Raw genomic sequence first — 22,814 nt, 5'->3', positions numbered from 1 at the left:
AGAAGATATACATAATTCCTACTCCAAATGTGTACACCGCCAAGAACGTGTCCAAAAACGTCAAATCCTTAAAAAGTGTACCAGTAGCTTCTGGAGAAGCTAACCCCGCAGTGGCCAATCTGAATGAAGCTCATCATTGGTGACGTAAATTATACCCGATTCTCCGCATATTAAAGTACTGCGAAATTTCTCACCTTCAAGTTCTTCAGCATATCCTGCAATCAAATACATCATTAGTATAAATCCTGCATCTTCCTCACCCCAGCTTTGGAGCTGTCCACTTTAAATAACCAGCATATACAATCTCAATCTCACCATCCCATCCCATCCCATCTAACCCCGCAATGTCCTCACAATTCCACTTCGTCAATACCAACGACTCCGTCCCCGGCAACGGAAACCCTCCACCCGAATTCACCATCAAAACCAATCCCTCAACCGATATCTGGTCCAAACCACCCTCCACTACCGCCTTCAACGCACCAATTCTCTACCGCCCCGTCACCCTCCACTCCTTCAAACGGGCCCGAGTCGCATTCAACGCAGACTGGAAACATAAATATGATCAAGGCGGACTGATCATCGTCTTACACACAAAAGACGGACAGAAAAAGTGGGTGAAGACGGGAATCGAATTGACACACGACAAGCCGCATCTCAGTGCAGTGGCCAAGGATCGATTTGCCGATTGGAGTTTGTTGCCTGTTCCTTCTGGTGGAGGGGCGGCGACGCTGGAATTGGTTAGAGAGAAGGATAACAGTTTGTGGATTTATTTGGTGGAGGGGGTGTCCAAGGCTCCGATTCGCGAGGTTACCTGGGTTTTTGAGGAAGAGGTTAAAGAGACATGGGTTGGAGTATATGCTGCTAGGCCCGGGACGGAGGGTGGGGTGTTGGAGGTGAATTTTGGTCATTTGATTGTGGAGGAGGAATAAATGGAAAATTTTTAGTAGTAGATATTTTGAATATTTGAGTATCAATATTATTGTGTAATCACGTTCTAGCATCATCATGGTCTGCAGTTCTGCAAAAGCAATAACACTGGAGTGATATTGCTTTTGCTACCGAGGTAGTATATTGCTCAACTCGAGCTAGCTAACAATGAATCACGCTCATCAATATCAAATCCAGCCTCTTTCGTGCCCAGTTACTTCCTGAGTCTATTTGATCCGGCAAATGACCTCCAAATTAGACGAAGATCCCTTACACTCGAGTCCATCACAGCATGAATTCGGCCTAAACAAGCAACCGCTACCACGATGCAAGCAATTCTGATCCTGTCTTTGATATTTGCCATTGAAGCATTCCAACGGCGAAACACATGGATCCTCTGCCTTGCCACTCTTAGCATTACAAGGTGAGTTCAACAGACCATTCTTGATATTGCAATGATCCCTCGAGTCATTCTCAGCCTTATAACAAGCACGATTATCCTTGCAGTCCTTATCACTCGAGCAAACACTCTTAATCAAAGCCCCATCAGTCGGTGTTTGATTCGCAGGGGAGGTAGCATTCCTTTTTGCCATTTCTTTTGTTGGTGCCGCATTTGCCATTCTTCGTATCTGCGGTTGGGTATGGAATCCACTGGCAGAATGTATTGTTGTCTTCGCACTCGTAGTAGCATTGTTCATCCAGAGTACAGGACTGAGGCTCTTAGTGCTGGGCCATAGGGAGTGCTGCGTTGGCAAGCACCGTGGCGACGGCTAGCATTGATGATAGACGCATGGTTTGAGGTTGGTGAAGCCTATGCTTCTGAAACAAGAAGAGAAGAGTAGACTGGAGACGATTCTTGTGGGATCGATGTCTAGAAGTAGTCGAAAGTAAAATCGGGGGTTGAGAGTTGCTGCTTTCCAAAAGGATCGTCAAGGGCTTAAATAGACAGGATTGGCTCCTATTCCATTTCGAAAACCCTCAACAATCAGTCAGCCCGTGTTCATTATCAAGCGAAAACATGATTTTCCGTCACTTACTTCATTCTCATATGCGGAGCAACTATCAATCTTGAAGTGGGACTTCTAGACTACTCATATATTTTCCCGGGATCGAATTTGATCGTGTTAAAGGTGAGTGTCCCAGTTCTCCCACGCCACTCTTCTCTGTTATGATAGCCGAGCAGCCGATTTCGAGGTTTATGGGGTCCCTGAACTGTACACTGTCCAGTTATCAGGATTAGTGTTCGGTATATAGATTCGTGGTGTTTTCATTGGTGATCGATCCTGTCGATTGGGGTTCGCTACATAGCGATGATCAGGATCAGGAGGGTCTGGCATTGAACTATTGAATCTCCACAATATGGGATCTTTCAGCCGTGGCGGGGAGATCGACATGAAGGATATTGGTTGTACCATGTGAATGAATGCATAGTACTTGTTCTTATTTTTGTTAGTTGTCTTATTGATTAGAAGCAAGGCTGAGTTTGAGATATAGCTTGTGAATACTTCCGTCGATAAAAGGTTCCTGTACAAACCATATTTTAGTTGACGGCGATCCTTCAACTCGTGGTGCCCACTTATGAGCTGAAGGAAAATGGGTCAATAGTGAACACCCCACAAGCGAACAAACCGCGAACTCGGAGTTTTCCGTAGATATCAGACCTTATGGAGTACATAGTGTTCACATACTACGGAAATATTCGGCGTTGTCTGTAGTAATACGGAGTCAAATCAAATCAATTCCTTGAATTCTTCAGTGAATTTTCAATTAATGGTACAATACTATGGTGTAGGAATCAATCGACTGAACTATGGAAAATCCACTGATAATCCCACGAGTAGTCAGTGTAGACATAACACATCACGTATTTCAATCACTCCAAGATTAGCCATCACTAGGTAGTGACAGTTGATCTTGGTGGTGATTTTATAACGTCGTACCTATCTTCATAGATATGAACAATATTATTACCAGGACATATATTCCGCTTATGCCCTGACTCTACAAAGCCCACATCTCTGGCGAAGTCTCGCTCCGCCACACCGGTCTTCTTCCATCTCACCTTCAATTCGTAGACCTTCTTCAACAGTCAACCCACCTTCATGATGGAACGGCCTACTGATTGTTCTTCTAATTAGTTCAGGTTGTGTGAGTTGGCGCGTACTGTAGCGCGCTGTGGTGTCATTTGAGATGGCTTTTGAGGTATGAGTCGACATTATCAGATTCGCCATTTTCGTGAACGCATGATCCTGATCGTCTACGGTATTTATGCTCTGCATCTCGGCGTCTTAACGAGCGGATTGGAGGCATGGTATGGTATGTGTACCAAAACAACGCGATTCACACTCTTCCAACCTTGGAAGAGTGTGAATCGCATTGTTTTGGTGCGCATATACTTGTCTGGTCATGGGAAAGCGGCGTAGACGTGTTTTATGCTGTTCAATATTGAGATGTGCAGTCTGTCTTAAATATGAGCCCCTATCACATAGCTCACTGTACTATGTGCTATATAATAGAGGTCGGGTAAAATAAAACACTCACAACAAGGCCTTGGCACGGAGAATATATGACCCATTTGGTAGTGGGCCAATTCCAGTGATACTTGCGGCAACACGTGACCTCTAAGTAATCCCATGAAGTATACGAGTCTACTATGTCGAAACCCAAATGGAAAAGAGGCTCGCGGTGATCAACTTCCGTTTCCTGATCGGCTGAATAGTACAGACTCATCTGGATCATCCAGCCACTTGGTGCTTTTAGTAAAGAGATGCATGATCGGGCTCTCTGGAGGCGCACATCACGGGACGCCACTAGGCACGGGCCATGATCACAGGTTGACGCGCAAGGTGATCTGTGTGTATATACCTCGTACAAGAATATCTGGGGTAGTTATCAGTTATCTCGAGTATACTGTACAGTAGCGAAGTATTATATGATATACAATATGACTTAATTGAATGTAGTATAATTTGCTTATCTGATGAGTATGTACTTACTTGCAGTACTCTAATTCTCAATGGATACCACTCTACTAGATACTACAATATTCTGAGATTCAGTCATGAATGAATACAGATCTTGTTAATATCTACCATATTTACTCTTTCTGTCATATATATCTGATATCTACTGTATATTCCTTCTATAATATAACTGGTATAGTTGCTATGTAATAGTACACATATTATGCCCCACCAGGCAATCCCGGATGGTTCAGTTCCGACGAACCAAGGCTGGGCTTTGCATCTTATCGATCAATCATATCTGATTTTGATCCCGGAGATAATCTCATCCGTTCATTCCATTTGACTCACCTGTTTCACACTTCACTCATATAATTCATTCAGTCATTCATCATTCTTCCTCGTCAGGCCACTCCCACTCCACTCCCACTCCACCTTGCCGAATCTCCACTGTGCCTGACACTTCCAGTTGCCACTCTCATCCCACTTCTCACCTTTTCAATCTCTTTCAATCGCTTTCATTCCACTTATTCAACCTACTCATCTCCCTCCACTGATCTAACACTGCTCAACGATTCTGATGTAATCATATCCTGTTTACATACATACACACACACTCACTCACTCCCCTCATGCATATGCGACCGACGATCTTCAGTTCTTGAATGACCACTTCGGGCTCCCATTTCTTTTCCCCTTGCAGCCACATGCTTGACTGGCGGATCGATCCATCGTGTCCATCTTCTCCATCGCCTCTCAATCCTATCCTATCATTTCTCCCCTCATCCCACCCATCCCATCATCAGCTCCAATTTCTCCCTTTGCAGTATAGTTCATCCCTCTTCTCCACGCGGATGGTTTGATTCCTTTTTCGATTACCGCGCTTGCCCGTCTATTTTATTTGATTGCCCCATCTTTTTTCCTTCTTCGACTTTTCCTCTTTTAGGTAATCCTGGATTGAATCCCCCCCCAATACTCATCATTCTGATTTGACCACCTGCGTTTGATGTTTAATGTTTGCTTTTTTTTTTCTGTCTTTTTTTTCTTTCTATTTCCATTTTCAGGCTGAGCTGACTGGCTCTCAGCTCAGCTTCGGCCCCAAAGGGGGGAAAAACTAAGGCTGTGCCCAAGCGTGTTGCGCTTGAGTCAAGCAGGTTTCCCCTTCTGCAAACTTTCCTCTTCTCCTCTTCTCTTCCTGTTTCTTCTTTTATTTTCATTTGTCGGTTCATACCTCATTGCATGAAACTCTTTTCGATGATCTCCCTTGCCCATCACCATCATACTTCCCCTTCACAAGTGTTCTTCTGCTGTTGTCGCTCGTCCGATGGACGCCTTGACCTCTCCGTGTCTCTCGTGATCGCATAAGATATCCATTTTCGGCTATCCTCGTCTCAAAAGCCGAAATGCCTCTTCTCGATCCTCGCACCGGTCCTTCCTATGGCGCGATTGAAAATGATCATTCCTATACTCAATATAGTGCTCAGGAACAACGCTACTCTTACTCGGAACGGGATGAGCGGGGTGAACGGGCGGAGCGGAATCGTCTGCTTCAAGATGATCACCACTATCATCCTGAGGGGGAAGAGAGTGAGGTCTCCTCGTTAGATGAGGCACAGGAAGGTGTGCGGAAAATCGAGGCGATCAATATGACTTGGACAACGCGCTCGTTGATTATCGCCTACGTCAGGTTCGTGTGGCTTGCAGCTGTTCCCTTTGGCAATCTTTCCACGCCCACTAACAATGGCGTCAAAGTATATTCTTGATGGCATTTTGTACTTCACTCGAGAGTCAAACAGTCATGTCCCTCTCGGTTTATGCGACCAGTGCTTTTAGCAAGCATTCTTTGATTTCGACGGTTCTCGTCGTGCAGAATGTTGTCAACGGTAAGCTGAGCCCTGTACTACCCTCGCGGGAATTGACTTACTCTGTACTAAGAGACTAATGTCGTCCAGCTGTGATCAAACCGCCCATGGCAAAAGTCGCTGATGTCTTTGGTCGCTTTGAAGCTTTCTGTGTGAGCATCTTAATATACATCTTGGGTTATATCCAAATGGCATCCTCCACCAATGTCCAAACCTATGCCTCCGCTCAGATCTTTTACTCTGCCGGTTCAACAGGCCTGCAGATCCTGCAACAGGTGTTTATCGCTGATAGCAGTGACTTACTTAACCGTGCTTTTCTGGCCTTGCTTCCTGAATTCCCATTCTTGGTTACAGTATGGCTAGGCCCAACGATTGCAGATGCCATTCTTCGCACTTCATCGTGGCGATGGGGCTATGGTATGTGGGCTATCATTTTGCCTGCTGCTTTTTTGCCTCTCGCGCTGTCGTTGCTTTTGAATCAGCGTAAAGCACGACGGTTAAATCTGATCAAGTCCTCCTCTCGAAAGCGAAGACGCAGTGTCTTCGCCATCGCGAGACGTACTTGGCACGACCTGGATGTTGGTGGTTTGACTCTGCTCTCTGCTGCCGTGACTCTGTTACTTGTCCCTCTGACTTTGGCTGCTAATGCTAAAAATGGGTGGATGAATCCCAGTATCATTGCGATGCTGGTTGTTGGACTGCTGTGCCTGGTGATCGTACCTCTTTATGAATCCTCCAAGAAACTCGCATCGAAACCATTACTCTCTCTGCATCTACTTAAGCAAAAGACTGCGCTCGCGGGCTGCTTTCTCGCATTTTGGTATTTCAGTATGTTCTTCTCCGTTCCCCTCTATCAAATCACAGGATGACAGTCACTAACTGCTTCACCAGTGGCATTTTACTTCTCCGTTCAACCATACCTAAATTCCTACCTTCAAGTTGTACACAACTACGACGTCGCTACAGCCGGCCGCGTCACACAAACCTTCGCCTTCACTTCCACCATCGCCGCCTTCGGCGTCTCCCTCTTGATTAAATATACCCGTCGCTACCGCATCTTCGTAACAATCGGCTGTGTCATCTACATGACAGGGCTGATCCTGATGCTAACCTACCGAACCGAAAATGCCTCGCACGCCCAAATCCTCGGCACCCAAATCCTCGTCGGCTGTGGCGGCGGCCTCCTCAATGTCCCCGTCCAACTCGGCGTCCAAGCATCCGCATCTCACCAAGAAGTCGCCGCCGCAACAGCAATGTTCCTCACCTCAATGGAACTAGGTGGTGCCGTTGGTGCCGCCATTTCAGGAGCCGTCTGGACTCATTTCATTCCGCAGAAACTCCTTCAGTACCTGCCCAACGAAACCAAGTCCGCGGCCGCGGAGATTTTCGGAAGTCTCGCGAAGGCTTTGGAGTATCCTGTTGGTTCACCTACGCGTATGGCTATCAATCGCAGTTATCAGGAGACGATGAATCGACTACTCACCTTAGCCATCATCGTTACTCTCCCTCTCATTCCGCTCAGTCTTATCATGGAGAATTACAAATTAGATAAGGTGAGACAGTCTCGGAAAGCTAGCTCAGAACGTTCGAGTAATAAAAAGGACTAACTTTGTTTTTTTTTTTCTGTCTGGTTTAGATGAGTCCGAGTAGTGGGGATGAAAGTACACCGTTACCTATTTCTCCAGAATCCGAGTCTGAAGACTCCCATTCGAAGCGTACTTGATCTACATATTTCAGCACATTTATTTGATATTCGCATCCTGCATCGCACAAGCCACGTATCACGACTGATGACCCTGTCTTTGAATTTTTGGAAATTTATGGAAGATTTTTTGCACTATCTGTTATCAATCATTATCTGGCGTTCTGAAGAGTTAAAATTGCATTTCGTTTTTCCATACAGACCCCCACCATTGTTGGAGTTTGGATCTGGTCATGTTTAGAGCTGCAGAGTTTCCTATAGACTGAATCGAATTTGATTGTTAATGCGGCTTGACTAGAATTATTTGCAATTAGTTTCGTATTGTTATGAATATACTAGATGCATATAGTGTACACTCTAATTGTCGAAATTCAATTGTATGAAGTGTTGCCTAAGTCAATGATGCCCCGCCAGCGGTCACTGATACTCCTTTTACTGCGTGGTGAGTACCATAAAAAATAGAAACATATTGTATCTGCAAATTTATTTCAAAATTAATCACTAGCAGATTACTTCAATAGCAAGGACTAGGATATTAAACACTATGGAAAATTCGCAGTAATTGTTCACCTAGTTAATAATTCTGTCGATGATGATTTGGTTGAATCGGCATGTCCATCCTCTATAGTATTCGAATAATACAAGTCGCGAGTGACTAAAAAACACTAAAATCGTAGACAGAATATCATGTTGACCTATCCATGGCCCTCCTCTTGGATATAGGTATATCCAAGTAGCACTAGCCGCCCAACTTTGCCCCAGCCTGGATCTAAGAATATCACCCCATCCAATGAATGGTGTAGGTACACGACAACAATCCAAAATCCAGGTACCAGTGCCATATGTGTGATACATGCCTGATTCCAATTATTATTGAGGAGTATTTCTTTGTTAGTACGTGTTTCTGCGAAGTCTTCGAAAAGTGGCTATGCCAGCTTCACTAGTCGCAGTGTTGTATCTACCCAATACTATTGGGGGTACGGTGCGAGATGAATAATGCTAGTGGAGATGTACATACACTGTTGATTGTAGTTAATTTTGGGCAGTGACTTGTCTTCTTATTTTCTGGTGCCAGCAAATGCAGTGATGCAGTACCTGCATAATCAATGCAGCAGACACGTCGATACTGCTTAGCCTGCACCCGTGTATTTGTTGAAGATTATCAAGCTGGGATACTATAATTGTGTTTAGCCTCAATTGGGGGTATTAATATGGTACTGCTTCAAGCAGTACCATCATATGAATAAATCAAGTTGATTTATTATTGGACGCGAATGTCAAAATGTGCTGCTCTAAGTACTCTAGATACTCTAGATACCCTGGTGGCTTACCTTGATACTCCCGTTCGTACCAGCAAAGAATCGGTATTTATAAGTATTGAATGGGAATACCTCATCAGTATACATCGCATACTAGCAGTATTCTGTAAAACCTATTCATAAATCGATTTGTACTAGTGTAGATCAATCTCAGACTAAGTAATTCACAGATCTAATAAAGTCCTACACGATAGTATATGAAATGGTATAGGGGCATCTGGGAATACAGCGGAGTGAACTGAACTGGACTAGCGTAATTGCAATTTACGGACAGGAGCAAGCCTCCAGCCTCGGAGTCTGGGGTGAAACGGCGAAGGAAATTGAATTGAATTTGGATAGGAGATGGTGGATCCATACGGTTATCATACATTGATATCATTAGTTACAAGCAGTTTAGTATTTAGTATATTCTATAGGAGACTCGTCTATCGTAAGATATTAGAATATTTGTATTCTTGATATAATATATAGTATATAGTATAACTAATAATACTGTAGATAATAGATCATATAGTATTTTTCATTGCAAGACCAGACGTGCTCGTTCTAGAAGTCCACTGTGGATCACGCGCTTAGCCGACGCGGTTGGCCGAGTATACAGCGAGTATTGTAATTAGAACTAGCAAAAGATAAATAGAATAAGATAATAATAAAACAAAATTATTCATTTCTAGTAATACTGAATAATAAATAAGAGCCCTAAACAATCTGATGCATAGAGAGTATAGTTGACTATAGTGAGTGTCCTGTAATACGGTATTGTCACAGGCCATACACATACGTCTAGACCTCCGAAAGTGACCCATTCAAACCAACAGCTCTCCTCCTCCCTTTTTGTCTCCCACAACCCTTTTCTCCTCCCCCTAATCGCCCACCCTCTTCTCTTTTCTTTCTTCTTCTCTCCATCTTCACTCCGAAATCATGGTCGTCGCTACCATCAAGTGCGCTTCCCCCCCCCCTCTCCTCCTCCCCCTCCCTTCCCGTTCATCCCCTCTTGTGTCCGTGTCTCCCCTCTTCTCACTTGGCTAACCCCCGACTTTCTTCTGCAGATGTGTCGTGGTGGGGGACGGTGCTGTCGGAAAGACCTGTCTACTCATCTCATACACAACTAACAAGTTCCCTTCGGAATATGTACCCACCGTCTTTGACAACTATGCCGTGACCGTGATGTGAGTTTAACCCCGCCACTCCGCTGATATCGTGAGGCGGTAGACCGGCAGTAGTAGCAGTGGCAGCAGCATAGCGACAGCTCCAGCTCAAAATCCTGCAAGTCTATTCAATATATTAATATAAAAATCTCAGGATCGGCGATGAACCCTATACCCTTGGTCTGTTCGATACAGCCGGTCAGGAAGATTACGATCGTCTGCGCCCGTTGTCCTACCCCCAGACCGACGTTTTCCTTGTCTGCTTTTCCGTGACCTCCCCCGCCTCCTTCGAAAACGTCCGCGAGAAATGGTTCCCCGAAGTGCACCACCATTGTCCCGGTGTACCCTGCCTGATTGTCGGTACCCAGACCGATTTGCGCGACGATCCTAACGTGCGCGACAAGTTAGCTCGCCAGAAAATGCAGCCTATCCGTAAGGAGGATGGTGACCGCATGGCGAAGGAGCTTGGTGCTGTGAAATATGTCGAGTGTTCAGCTCTTACGCAGTACAAGTTGAAAGATGTCTTTGATGAGGTATGTATTTTCATTTCAGTTTCAATATTAGCAGGGTTTCACTGCTCGTTTTCATCTATTCTCCTTTCCCTTCCTCCTCTGCAATTCTTTCATTTTATTCCCTCCTTTTCTCTACTTCACTCCACTCCGAAAAGCCCACTCCATCCCAAGCAAGCTGGGATTCGCCCGTTGTCTTGGTCTCCCCACGCCAGTTGTACACCGCTAACTCGCCCCGTTCTCTCCACAGGCTATCGTTGCCGCCCTCGAGCCCGCGCCCAAAAAGAAGTCACGCGGCTGCCGCCTGCTGTAATCGCGCATATCTCGGACATCTTTCGAATGTTGGTCGGCCACAGCATTGTCTCTTGCGCGCAATGTGAAGGTACACACCACCACCTCAACCGACTTCGAACCTTTCAGATACGACGGAATGAAACCTACCCTGTTTTGTTTTATGTTCTTTCTTTATTCTCGCGCTCTGTTCTTGATTCTCGTTTGGGAAGGTAAATCTGGCTGGTCTGGTTCACGAATGGGCAAATTTGAAGCGACGGGATCAAAACGAGGAAATTCTTGTTTATTGAAGCTAGCGTTGCCTACTTGAAAGCATTTCCCACACTCTTCACTCTACGTGCTTTCCCGGATTCTTTTCTCCACGATTCTGGCCCGCTACTTAACTGAGAGGGCTCGGGTTTGTTTGGGATGGTTTGAGTTGGGGCTTGTTTGGGAATCGTGCTTCAAGCCTTCGATATACCTGTTTAACTCGACTCTTGGTCTCAAATCTTTAACACATTCTTGGAACCAGACCGGTCTGTATCCTCCCCACCTTCGCTGTTCACTTCTTTGTTCCAGCTTCGCCTGACCAACGTCACCTCCTGCCGTATCTCTGCGGATCTCGATTATACTCTTCCCCTATTACAACAACTGCCATCCTCTCCTTCACGATTTCCAGCGCTACCATCACCATCTCCCTTACAATTCTCCTATCCTCCGCGATCCCTACTCTCCTGTTTCCCACTTGTTCTCATCGTCTCTTGGCGTTGGACGTCAGGGCGTCGTGTGTTTGGCTGATGATTTCCGTCCTCTTCCACCCATTTTAAAATCCTTCATCTCCCACTTCTCTCAAATCCCATTTACCTCCCCGATCCCATTTTTCTTCTTCCGTTTTTCTGCTGTTTTCCATTCAACTCTCCTATTGGACAATACCATCAAGTTTGAGCTTGCTGTTTATTTTGAACCAGATGTTATTCTGCATGCGGTTTTTTTTTCCTCTTTTTTCTCTCTTCCATTTCTACGCTCGATGCTCTCCTTTTTTTCCAAGATACAAGCATTTGTCTCGATATTTAACTTATTATCTTGCTAGATTAGTTCTGGTGACTGATTTTTTCGCTACGTTGTTTCTCGGTTGCGATTAATCGGTCTGGTTCTCTTCTCTGAAGGCAGACTGGACTTTCAATTGACAAGTCTTTGATTTGAGTGTTGTACTAGTCATTGTCGTGGAGCAGTTGCCATAATATACTTGTGTACTCATAATGGCAGTTGTAGCGAATGGCCGTAACTATAGGTATAGTTCTCAGTACGAACCTTGGAAATCTAGTAGTTCTTCAACCTGAAACAGAGCAAAGCTGAGCTGAATAGTCACAGTAAATATAGTCATCATTCATTCTTTTTATCTTCATACTATCATACTACATCATGTCATATACAACTCAAAGCTCATCACGAGTAACCTCCGACTCGGCCTCAGTCTGGCCAACAGTCACATCATCATACAAATGTCCATACCAACCACCCAAATCCTCTTTAACACCCGACTTAACCATGCTAGTAATAATCTCAAAAGCAACCTGCGCCGCAGCAAGAGCAGTAGTCTCTCCCTTGTTATCATAAGCAGGCGAGACCTCAACAATATCCGCACCAACAAGATTCAACTTCTCCAGACCGCGCAGGATCCGAATGAACTCGCGCGTAGTCCAACCACCGGGCTCGGGGGTACCAGTACCGGGGGCAGTAGAGGGGTCCAAAACGTCGATGTCAACGGAAAGATAAACAGGCTGTTCGGGATCAAGACCAGTACGCTGGATAATAGTCTCGACAACACCCATAGGACCAAGTTCATCAATATCATCCGCGTGAATCCGAATAAAGCCCTGCTCAGGTCCAGGATTCGTATAATCCCCCGCATCAACACCAGTAAGTCTAGTCCGCAGACCCGCATGCGCAGAGGTAGAGTTACAAATCAATCCCTCCCGACTAGCCTTATGGAAGAAACTACCGTGATTGAACTGAGTCTGCTCACTCTGCCAGTACGCAGAGTATCGCACAGGATTCCAAGTATCCAGATGCGCATCAAAGTGAAGCACCGTAATAGGCTTCTGATAAATCTGGTGCAGGGCTCGCAGGGCAGGGAGTGCAACACTATGATCACCGCCCAAAGTGACAAGCTTCGGGTGTCCGGTTCCAATACTATCGCCACCCTTAGGCGCAGCGTTGACGGTCTTTCGGGAGCCCAGCTCCAGAAAAGCTTCGTACATTTGGCGCTCGGCGAGCCCGTTGTCGAAGGGGGTGATGGGGATATCGCCGCAATCGGTGATCTTCGCCCATGACTTGTAGGGGTTAATTCCGGCGCGGGTGTTAAAGCTGGTCCCGGACATTTGACGGGCACTGGCGGCGCGAATAGCGCGGGGACCGAAACGGGCGCCTAATTACATATTATAAGCTTGTATTCTTTTCTCTTTGCTTTATCCCTTGCACAGCTGCACTACCTTAAGGGTTGTATCGATAATTACTTACCAGGTCGGTAGCTAACGGCCGTATCAAAAGGCGCGCCGATCACGGCGATGTCATAGTTCTCGCTTGGCTCGATCAAACATTTGACCGGCTTGAGGTGGGCAAAGCTAGCAATACCAGTGAATGACCACTAGATACGTTAAAAATGATCATTGACTATCTCTTCAATCTGAGTAACTTACCTCTTGATCCCACTTCTTGAGTAGCTCCTCGCGTTCATGTTCCGGTACAACCTCAGTATCTCCATGATGGGCACAAGAGACAGCGCCACCGGCCAACGCCAGTAAACCGACGAAAGACTTCCAAGCAGGCATAATGTAGCAATGCAATGGAAATCAAAGAAAGAATCAAAACAAAGCTTTGTTGAAGAGGGAAAGAATTGAATATAAAAAAGAAAGAAAGAAACGAGCTTCTCCGCCGAACTTCCTAATCGGCGCGCAATTCGAAAGGGAAGGAGCAACAGACGCCCCGCTGGATCGTGCGGACTTTCCTTTCTTGGCTTCCACTTCTGTTCTTCCACCTTCGCACCTTCACGGCTTTACACTTAGAGACATTCTATACAGCTGGATCACTGCACAGCTAAGCTAAGTTTCTACAGAGATAGTAGGAGCTGGTCAATTGCCGTTGTGCATCTCCTCGGTATGCGCCGTGTTGTCGTCACTGGTTTGGGCGCGGTCACTCCGCTAGGAGTTGGTGAGTACCAGGACCTTTTTTTCCCTACATTACTCAATGAACAACATTGAATCTTTCTACTTCTCAAATCTTCTACCTTCAACCTCCTATCCACAATCACCCTGCCATCGCCGAGACACACCGCATCCCCGGACTTTTCGCCGCAAGAAAAATTGCCGGAGGTCTCCACTTCGCCGGATGGGGAAAGTCTTAACAGCCAATGACGGCATGCCGTGATTATCTGTAGATGGGAGAAGATGATAGACCGAGAGAGGGGAAGATCGTCTCTAGTTTTGTCCCTCGGCTGGAACTAACGGGTTTGGCTGCAGGTTTGCGACATACTTGGAAACGATTACTGGATGGTCATTGTGGTATTGTGAATGTTAATCATCGCGATGAACGATTCAAGGAGGTCCCTTGTCAGATTGCGGCTGTTGTGCCTAAAGGCAGTCGTAAAGATGGAGGGTGGACGGCGTCGGAGTGGCTGAGTCGTGGTGTGAGTGAATAATGCTTCAGCTATTTTTTCTGAAAGATGAGGGTATATTGACCTTAAGTTCTTCAGGATGAACGAAAAATGGCTTTGTTTGCGCAATATGCTATGGCTGCTACGGAGGAGGCATTAGAAGATGCCGGTTGGAAACCGGAGCCTTTCGAGCAAAGAGAAGCAACGGTAGGAGCCTAGATCTTGGCTTTGACACTGTCAAGTATTATAAGAAGAAAGAAATGGTCTAATATATGCAGGGAGTCTGTCTCGGGTCAGGAATTGGCAATTTCGACGAGATATTTGATACTGTCGTCGCATACGATAAAGGCGTAAGTCATGACTCTGCATCCAGATCTCGACTTGTGATATTAACAGGTCATTTAAGGGCTACAAAAAGGTCAACCCGCTTTTTGTCCCTAAGCTATTGATTAATCTCGGTGCAGGTCATATCTCTATGAAGTATGGATTCATGGTATGTCATATCCAATATGTCTACTACCATGAAAAGAATAGTAGACTTATTGAAATTACAGGGACCAAATCATGCCGCAACAACAGCTTGTACTACCGGCGCACATTCAGTTGGCGATGCAGCTCGCTTCATTGCCTGCGGAGACGCAGATGTGATGGTTGCCGGTGGAGCCGAATCATGCATTCACCCTCTCGCAATTGGAGGCTTTGCTCGAGCCCGGAGTTTAGCAACTGAGTTTAACGACAATCCAGAGAAAGCATCTAGACCGTTTGATGCAGATCGAAAGGGATTCGTTGTCGGTGAAGGTGCTGCCGTTCTTATTCTTGAGGTATGGCTCATAGCTCGAGGATCATAGTCTTTCCCCAAAAATACGAAGAAACGGGTCTAATGAATATATAGGAACTGGAACATGCTCGCGCGCGAGGCGCACGAATCTACGCCGAGGTCAAAGGGTATGGATGCTCTGCTGATTCGCATCATATGACCGCCCCCAAAGAAAATGGCGAAGGAGCATATATGGCTATGAAAAAGGCATTGAAACAAGCACAATTACCTCCCTCCGCGGTGGACTATGTCAATGCGCATGCAACTTCGACGATTGTTGGTGATGCTGCGGAGAATGCTGCTATCAAAGCCCTTCTTCTCGGGCCGGACGGTAAAGATAAAGCGCAGGACGTTAATATTAGCAGTACCAAGGGTGCTGTTGGTCATTTACTGGGTGGTGCGGGCGCCATCGAGGCTGCTTTTAGCGTCCTTGCTATACAAGATGTGAGTAGACAACCACTCAATGTGTTTCTTTCGTTTATTTTTGATCCAATTGTTGTTCTATGAAGGTGTTTGTCCTGATTGATTACAGAATGTTATGCCGCCAACCATTAACTTGGATCGACTGGCCAATGGATTTGATTGCAATTATGCGGCGAATGAGACGCAGTCTCGGCGCATTGATGTGGTGCTGACGAATAGTTTTGGATTTGGTGGGACTAATAGTAGTTTGTGTTTTGTTAGATATGAGTGAGGGTCTGAGGGTTATGATGTACGATATTTCTGGAGATGAGTGATAGATTTGCCTGGTATTATGAATATCGGCCTAATTAATGGTGATCTTTTATTCTGAGTATGTACTACTAGTAGCTTTCTATACTTGTATACTACAAATACCTATTTTAGTATTTGTGATACTAGTAACCTTACCATTGGAATGGTAAGTTCGGCCTAGTCTCGAATAAATTCCAATTTAGCTGCAATCTTTGAATTTCTCAATGTAACATCTATTACATTCAATGTACCTAAAGTTTAGGTGTCATTTTACTATACTACCTATAGAAGTATGGTGATGGATGATATTCTGAAACCCCACCGTCAAAATTTAGTGGCAATTTGCAAATGCGATAAATCAAAATACGGTTTAGTTGACGGCTGAAGCTCTCCAAAATTAATATTTCCTTTTTTCAAAAAATCATGTGCTGTGATTTCCCCAAATGCAATACTATTGCATTTAGGCACAAACTGGTAGTTATATATCTGTCCGAGGGTGTTGTATTTACAGTCCTCAAATTAAAAGCACTCCTCTTTAAGCATAGATTCTGCACAATTATACAAGAGCCCACTTTACTTTACAAATCACACCAAATCCTCTCCTTGACCAATTTAGCCTGATAATTCCATTCTGCTGATGTTCATCGAACTACATGCTGGCTGAACACGTGACCTATCCCAATGCGGAGCCCCAGCCCGACTGTCCGACGACGGAGTTGAAGATGAGAATGAACATCACCCAGCAACCACACTGGCACCACAAGGAATAAACAGAGATTGCCAAGTAAACTATAGCAGAGTCAGGGTCATTCAATATTCGCCCGCATCATGGCGACCAACGGCGATTCCAGCCGAGGTAGGCACGCCACTACAACCCTTTCGAGGGCGCGACAAACAGCCGCGCCTTCCTGTGATCAACAAGATGAACTATGAGATGCTAATGATGTTATTCAATTAAACAGCCTCAGGCAACTTGGTCGAGGCATCGGGCTACAAGTTTACGGAAAAGGATACAAAACCCGGCAAGATGAAGGTCAAAAAGACCGCAAAGGCCTCAACCAAGAAGAAAGCAGAGGGTACGTTTCTATAAGACAAGACTGGCAGCTTCCGCTCTGGATGTTGAGGGGGAAAACCAAACCAAAACATCAGGCTCATTCATTCTACTCTGCAGACACCAAAGATGGACCTCTTGATACTTCACCCGGTTCCTCCCCATTACCGAAATTAGACGATAAGATCGCCGCTTCTTTCCCGACGGGTAAACCACGCGAGCAGGATTTGATAGAAACAGTCATTTGCAAGCACTGCAAACGTCCTACACTTAAATCCAGTGCGGCCGATCACATCCGCGGATGTCTTAAAGCGAAGCAGGAGAAAGCGCGGAAGAAGAAGGAGGCACGCGACGCGGCGAATCGAGCTAAGGCTGGCGATGTGGGTGATATCGACGAGAAGGATGGTGGGGACGATTCGATGATGGGTCAGAAGAGTGCGAAGAAAAGTGCTGTTAAAGGGACGGATGATGGGACGAAGAAGGGGAAGAAACGCAAGGCTGATGAGGATGATACCAAGCCAAAGAAGAAGAAGAAGGATGAGCCTAAAGCGAAGACGGCTAAACCGAAGGGTCCTGTTGATGTTGAGAAACAGTGTGGTGTTACTTTGCCTAATGGTGCTCAATGTGCTCGTTCGTTGACTTGTAAGAGTCATTCGATGGGTGCGAAGCGTGCGGTGCCGGGTCGGTCTTTGCCGTATGATATGCTGCTTCAGCAATATCAGAAGAAGAATCAGGCTAGACAGCAGAGTGCGTATTATTTTTTCTTTTCCTCGACTTTATCTTTCCATTGGGAAAATCTGTGGACTAACATAACTTGTCACATTGCAGAAGCTGCTATCGACGCCAATGCTCCGTTACAGGAAGATCTGGAGACTAATGGTCCAGTTGATTCCGACGAGGAGCGAGATCTAGTCATGGCAGCGATTGCCCGTTCGACACCCAAACCCTTGGCCGAGCATACCCTCATCACTTCCAAGACTAAGTACAGATACGTTCGGATCAAAGAGCAAATGCAACACGCCATTGGCGGCCGAAATGGTAGTTCGCTTTTCTCAACCGATGACAGCCAACCTTCCTCTCTGTTTGGTGGAAATCTGTTCGCACCATTCGATGCCGCTGGGGATGGGTCGTCCTCCCCTGCCATTGCGTCCATGGAAAGCAATGATCAAACCTCACAAGGTGCCCACAAGACTCCGGTGGTGGCAGCTTAAAGGGGCTGACCGGAAGTGATGATTTATGATTATATTTGGCGTTGGGCTCTCTTTGGCAGGGTACTGGCGATGGCGTAAGAGGCGCTGGACGGCTATGCGTTATCTTTTTTTCCTTAAAGCATGCCTCTACTATATTTCTTTCTACTGGGCAATTGTGGCCTTGTTGTGGAACAGGCTGGTTCTGTTGAGTTCGGTGATACATGATACCCCGGTTGGCGTGAGTCGTCATACAAATAGTTCGAATGGACTATCTTATAATTATGCTGTGTAATCTTCGATGTATATATTGTGGACGGGCACAAGCACTGCCTACACAGGTATCCATAGTGGTAAATAACCCTCGTCCTGTGGAGATTCCATGGATTGTATGATCTTTTAACAAATGTTTGTGGTCTTGATGAAGCTGCTACAGTAGTCTAATACTGGTTGAAAACACGGACTGATATTAAACATTTCCATGGCTATTTGATTGAGCCAGCTAGAATCATCGGTAATTGTGGTATATTATTACTCTAGCACTGCTATGCAATTGCATCATATATCATTACGCAGAAGTAGTCTTCTCATCAACAGAAGCCACACCATGCATCTAGAGAATGTCAGAAAAGATCATCAAATATTGGGATAGCGAAGCCTACCGTCTCAGCAAATCGTATCCACTCCTCCACTCCTTTCACATATACATCATCTGCCGCAGGAATATTCTCATGTCCCCAGACCATCACATGCTCAAATGTACCCTGTGTCTCAAGGATCTTTACAGGTTCTTCAGGCTGAACCTCAACCAATTCTTCATTTTTGTCAATTGTTTGTGAAGAGGGCAAGATGCGCTCTGTTGGCGTCGCGATCACGCCTGGGAAAGGATTGGTAAGTTTCAACGTTCACAAATGTGATATTGACAAGCTCTGCGCTGGGATACACACCTTGGTATCCGTCCGGTATAGCAACGCGTCGACCACGCAATTTACGGCCTCTGAAATGTGCGGTTGAAGTATTATCTGTATTCGTATACGATTAATATATTATTACCCTTATGACTTGTAGCTCGACGCCATGCGGGATTGTATGCACTGTACCCTTCTCGTCAGTCTTGGGAGCCCAGAAACGCCCTGCTGATTCGACGGGTCCATCATGATGGATTCGACAGGGCAGGATGTTGGGATCGTAGGTTTCGGCAGAGGTTTTCTCTGATGTTGAGTCTTGCTTTGAAGCCTGGAAGGCATACATGTCAGGCATGGTGTTGCAGATTGCACTTGTTCGGGGCGAATTTGTATCCAATGAATGTGAGACAATGTATGCGCAATGTACAACCGTCTGCTCTTGACTAATTGAATGTAATATCGACTGGCTGGGGGAAGTTGTGAGAGTATCGACGTTCAAGTTGTGTCTTGCCGAGAAGCGCGTCGCGTTGCGCGTTAAGTGGAATTGGGCGGACAAGCGCGGCGCTTCACTTATGATTCAAGAGATACTCGATTTATCTTCGATTTATCTTCGATTTACGTAGATAAATAATATGTATGATTTACAAGTTCTGAATCTTTTAATTAGGTAACTTTTTAATGCAAATTTGATACAATTCTTAGACTAGATGCGAATTGGGGGTATACAGTGCACCTCGAGTAGATACAATCAGCCTCCGAGTCGTCTCATCTCATCAGCCAATAATCAAAAGATCAACGCTTCTTCTTGTTCGACTTCTTCTTTTTCTTCTTCTTCTGTCCATCTCCCTTCTCTTTATTCTCAGGATTCACCCGTATAGGCCACTTTTTCAAATGCTCCCGCTCAAACGCATCCTTCTCCCTTCTATACAAAGCCATTGTGGCCCGCGCATCTTCCACACTAGAATGCGCTCCATCCTGAATCTTCAACCCAAGAAAATGCTCTGCAAGCATCTTCAGTCTTGGAGATCCACCACCGGCAATCTTTCGGTATTCGGGGTGCTTGCTTGTGTCGCGAATATCACGCTTTGGATGGCCGAGAAGCAAGGCATCGAGATCATTGCTTACAGCGTGACCAACGAGGACTCGTCCATCCATGATCTCGGCTACTTCTTTCTGCGCCGTCTCAAGGCTTCGCGCTTCTACCATATGCTTTGGCGCAATGCCACTAACGTGTGTTCGCCAGTCTGTGACCATCTCCTTGGGTCGGACGTATGAGTCGTAGATTTGGTCGCCGTTGAAATTGACAATACTGACTCTTGCGAGAACAGAGTCACTATCTGGATTCGGCCCGACGCCTACCATTTCGCAATCCATGGCGATATATTTCCCTATTTCAGCACTGAAGAAATATCAGCAAGGGTTCATACTCGACAAGAAAGAAAAGGAACACATACGTTGTTGAGAGACCCTCATTTTCCTTTGCCTTAGATGTTCCGCCTGTTATAGTCTGCGATGAAGCGCCAATGCTAGACTTTCTCCGTAAATTCGTCGAGGACGTATCATTCTCCGCCCCATCGGCCATTCTCTTCCTCTTAATTGGAGGTTTCGAGTCTCTTGATTTCGACTGATCCTTCTGAGTAAACTTTTGTTTCTTCACGCTATCATGTCCGGACTCGCGATCAGAAGCCTTGCGTTTGGAGGCCGATTTGGAGGCCGGTGCCAAGGTTGAGGTTTTATCTTTCTTCAGAGTCGCCTGTAGCTTCTTCCAATTGCTGGAAAGGGTTTTCGTATCCATCCCGAGTGCAGCAATTCGAAATTCAAAGCATCCTGTTGAAAAGTTGAAGGCGAGACAAATCCGTTCACTTTTTTTGTCGGCAGAAAAGTGGCTACGCTGATAGGGTTACACCGCCTGCTTTAACGAGAAATATCAGGGACTACTATCGTGGTTGAATGTGATCTTCTATGTTTTCTCAATATTCGATGGGGAAAAGTAGTGATCTACTGAATGACAGAAGCACAAAGTCTGATCAAATTTTGAAATTATAAAATCTCTACTTTATCCCAGAAACAGTATGTAGAGCGCTGATATTTTGCCCATGATGTATGTCCAATCATCCATATACGCCGTTTTGAATGTCATCAAAGCCAGAAAAAATAAGATTACTCAAGACCAGGGACCTTAAAATCCTTGGACATCCACTTCTCCGTGACCTTTCTCTTCGCCTTGCGTGCTTGTGTGACAGGCTTACGAGACTCAAGCTTACCCTGCACGATCAACGTTCGGAACCGGTCATCCAGAAGGTTACCCTCAGGCTTGAGTAGTCGAAGAGAGTCCTGCAGTTCATCAGGGAGAACCAACTCCAAAGGCTTCTCGGGAGGACTGATATATATGTTAGCATGCTTATCTAGAATGTAGTTGTCCATAGCAATGGAAGATACGTACGCATTCTTGCCACCAAAGGGCTTCCGGCGCAACTTGGTCTCGTCTCCCTCATCTGTATCGTCGGCATCGGAATCATTCGCAGCATATAATTCTCTTTGCTTGGCGAGTTCTGTGAGCTCCTCCACGCGGGCCATTTGAGCCTCTTTCTTGCCCTTTTGAGCCTCCCACTTCGCTAATCTCTCAGCCTCCTTTCTTCTCTTGGCCTTGTTCCGCTGCGCCTTGGTCTTTCGCTCGGGACGCTTCTTGTTCAACCACTCGGGCTTTTCATATTCACTCTCGAATCCTTCCCATGCGCTCTCATCGTCGGACTTGACCTCGCCATCGTCGCCTTGGGCCTCTTCAATGAGGCGTTGTTTCTCCTGTTCCCTCTGCTCTTCCTCCAGACGCTTCTTCTCCGCTTCAACGGCCTCCTTGCCATGCTCTTCAAGAAGTTGATCCCACTCCTCGAAGACAGGGTTGTAACTGGTTCCTGCATGTGGCATACGCACTGAGGGGATTGCTTTTCCGTTGGCAGCGAGAGAGATGGGAGCTTGTTTCAGAGTCTCTGGAGCAACCTTTGGCTTTGGCTTTGGTAGGAAATTGAATTGAGGATCTTCGACAACAGCAGATTCATCGGCATCATCCGCCCAAGGATCATAAAGTTGGTTGTTGTCCTTCTTGGTGATATTTGCGTCTCTCGCGGCTTGTTTCAGACGCAGCATTTCCTTGTTGGTAACCCAATCCTTGCGGTGCTTCTTGGTCTTTGGCTCAATAACACCATCGGTGACAATAGAGCTGCCACGCTTGCGAGAATCGATTGCCGGGATAGCAGACCGCTGAGCAATAATCTCGTCTGCCTTCAACGGCTTGTGTTTTTTTGCGACGGCTTTTCTTACTTCCTCAGAGCCGGTCGTATCGATCATGAACAATTCATCGGAAGGCTTCTCAGAGATGACACCACTAAACGACGAGAAAACAAGAACAAAGACATGTTAGTGAAGGCCCAAATTACTCGACTGGTAAATAGTTGTACAGACGTACCCTTTAATCTCTTCATCCTTCAACAAGCGCAAACCCTCTTGAACTTCTGTAACATCGACATTCTTGCGCCAGGCCTTCTTACCCTTACGTGAAGGCTGTTTGAATTGTTGGGGGGCATCCATCTTGGTTGACATGGTGGATGGTCTTGTATTCTTTTTTTTTCTTTCCTCGCCGAATAAAAAAAATCCAAAAAAAAGTCCGGAATCTGCTTACCTAACGCGGGGGCGGCCAGGCGGGCGGTGAGAGAACCTGCGCGCGTTCAAAGTTGAACGAGATTCAAGATTGAACAAGCTCCACCACTGCGCGCGTGAAGTTGAGTCCG

General features: G+C 45.8%; 10 protein-coding genes across 10 annotated transcripts; 5 read left to right on the top strand and 5 right to left on the bottom strand.

The window, feature by feature from the left end:
* Positions 1–344: 344 nt before the first annotated feature.
* On the top strand, positions 345–932 carry N7469_003472 (uncharacterized protein; the record flags this gene model as incomplete). Its single annotated transcript, XM_056642392.1, has 1 exon — positions 345–932. One exon carries the CDS (start codon positions 345–347, stop codon positions 930–932), a length of 588 nt encoding a protein of 195 aa, XP_056501804.1.
* Positions 933–1,157: 225 nt separating this feature from the next.
* N7469_003471 (uncharacterized protein) lies at positions 1,158–1,550 on the bottom strand (the record flags this gene model as incomplete). The annotated part of the gene is made up of 1 exon (XM_056642391.1): positions 1,158–1,550. The coding sequence occupies one exon, from the start codon at positions 1,548–1,550 to the stop codon at positions 1,158–1,160; it is 393 nt and encodes a 130-aa protein (XP_056501803.1).
* A 3,746-nt stretch (positions 1,551–5,296) lies between these two features.
* Positions 5,297–7,362, top strand: mirC (siderochrome-iron transporter MirC; the record flags this gene model as incomplete). Its single annotated transcript, XM_056642390.1, has 4 exons — positions 5,297–5,580; positions 5,646–5,776; positions 5,846–6,583; positions 6,647–7,362. 4 exons carry the CDS (start codon positions 5,297–5,299, stop codon positions 7,360–7,362), a joined length of 1,869 nt encoding a protein of 622 aa, XP_056501802.1.
* A 2,335-nt stretch (positions 7,363–9,697) lies between these two features.
* Positions 9,698–10,746, top strand: cdc42 (Rho family GTPase CDC42; the record flags this gene model as incomplete). Its single annotated transcript, XM_056642389.1, has 4 exons — positions 9,698–9,717; positions 9,826–9,945; positions 10,079–10,457; positions 10,684–10,746. The coding sequence occupies 4 exons, from the start codon at positions 9,698–9,700 to the stop codon at positions 10,744–10,746; spliced, it is 582 nt and encodes a 193-aa protein (XP_056501801.1).
* Positions 10,747–12,139: 1,393 nt separating this feature from the next.
* On the bottom strand, positions 12,140–13,534 carry N7469_003468 (agmatinase; the record flags this gene model as incomplete). The annotated part of the gene is made up of 3 exons (XM_056642388.1): positions 12,140–13,131; positions 13,224–13,350; positions 13,403–13,534. 3 exons carry the CDS (start codon positions 13,532–13,534, stop codon positions 12,140–12,142), a joined length of 1,251 nt encoding a protein of 416 aa, XP_056501800.1.
* On the top strand, positions 13,439–15,866 carry N7469_003467 (putative beta-ketoacyl synthase (Cem1); the record flags this gene model as incomplete). Its single annotated transcript, XM_056642387.1, has 9 exons — positions 13,439–13,503; positions 13,819–13,913; positions 14,222–14,388; positions 14,455–14,562; positions 14,634–14,705; positions 14,762–14,848; positions 14,910–15,176; positions 15,248–15,616; positions 15,705–15,866. 9 exons carry the CDS (start codon positions 13,439–13,441, stop codon positions 15,864–15,866), a joined length of 1,392 nt encoding a protein of 463 aa, XP_056501799.1.
* An 848-nt stretch (positions 15,867–16,714) lies between these two features.
* Positions 16,715–18,148, top strand: N7469_003466 (deubiquitination module subunit SGF73; the record flags this gene model as incomplete). Its single annotated transcript, XM_056642386.1, has 4 exons — positions 16,715–16,742; positions 16,849–16,962; positions 17,058–17,684; positions 17,766–18,148. 4 exons carry the CDS (start codon positions 16,715–16,717, stop codon positions 18,146–18,148), a joined length of 1,152 nt encoding a protein of 383 aa, XP_056501798.1.
* Positions 18,149–18,692: 544 nt separating this feature from the next.
* Positions 18,693–19,384, bottom strand: N7469_003465 (ribonuclease H2 subunit C; the record flags this gene model as incomplete). The annotated part of the gene is made up of 4 exons (XM_056642385.1): positions 18,693–18,737; positions 18,787–19,001; positions 19,072–19,146; positions 19,225–19,384. The coding sequence occupies 4 exons, from the start codon at positions 19,382–19,384 to the stop codon at positions 18,693–18,695; spliced, it is 495 nt and encodes a 164-aa protein (XP_056501797.1).
* A 437-nt stretch (positions 19,385–19,821) lies between these two features.
* rex4 (putative 3'-5' exonuclease) lies at positions 19,822–20,824 on the bottom strand (the record flags this gene model as incomplete). Its single annotated transcript, XM_056642384.1, has 2 exons — positions 19,822–20,428; positions 20,484–20,824. 2 exons carry the CDS (start codon positions 20,822–20,824, stop codon positions 19,822–19,824), a joined length of 948 nt encoding a protein of 315 aa, XP_056501796.1.
* A 365-nt stretch (positions 20,825–21,189) lies between these two features.
* On the bottom strand, positions 21,190–22,626 carry N7469_003463 (ribosome biogenesis protein NOP53; the record flags this gene model as incomplete). The annotated part of the gene is made up of 3 exons (XM_056642383.1): positions 21,190–21,409; positions 21,473–22,411; positions 22,493–22,626. The coding sequence occupies 3 exons, from the start codon at positions 22,624–22,626 to the stop codon at positions 21,190–21,192; spliced, it is 1,293 nt and encodes a 430-aa protein (XP_056501795.1).
* Positions 22,627–22,814: the final 188 nt, after the last annotated feature.

The sequence above is a fragment of the Penicillium citrinum genome (genome assembly GCF_028827155.1).
Source record: "Penicillium citrinum strain IBT 23319 chromosome Unknown utg000003l:1.0-4596430.0:1.0-4598250.0, whole genome shotgun sequence".
In the NCBI taxonomy this organism is placed as follows: Eukaryota; Fungi; Ascomycota; class Eurotiomycetes; order Eurotiales; family Aspergillaceae; genus Penicillium; species Penicillium citrinum.
This window is presented reverse-complemented; position numbering and strand designations above follow the sequence as displayed.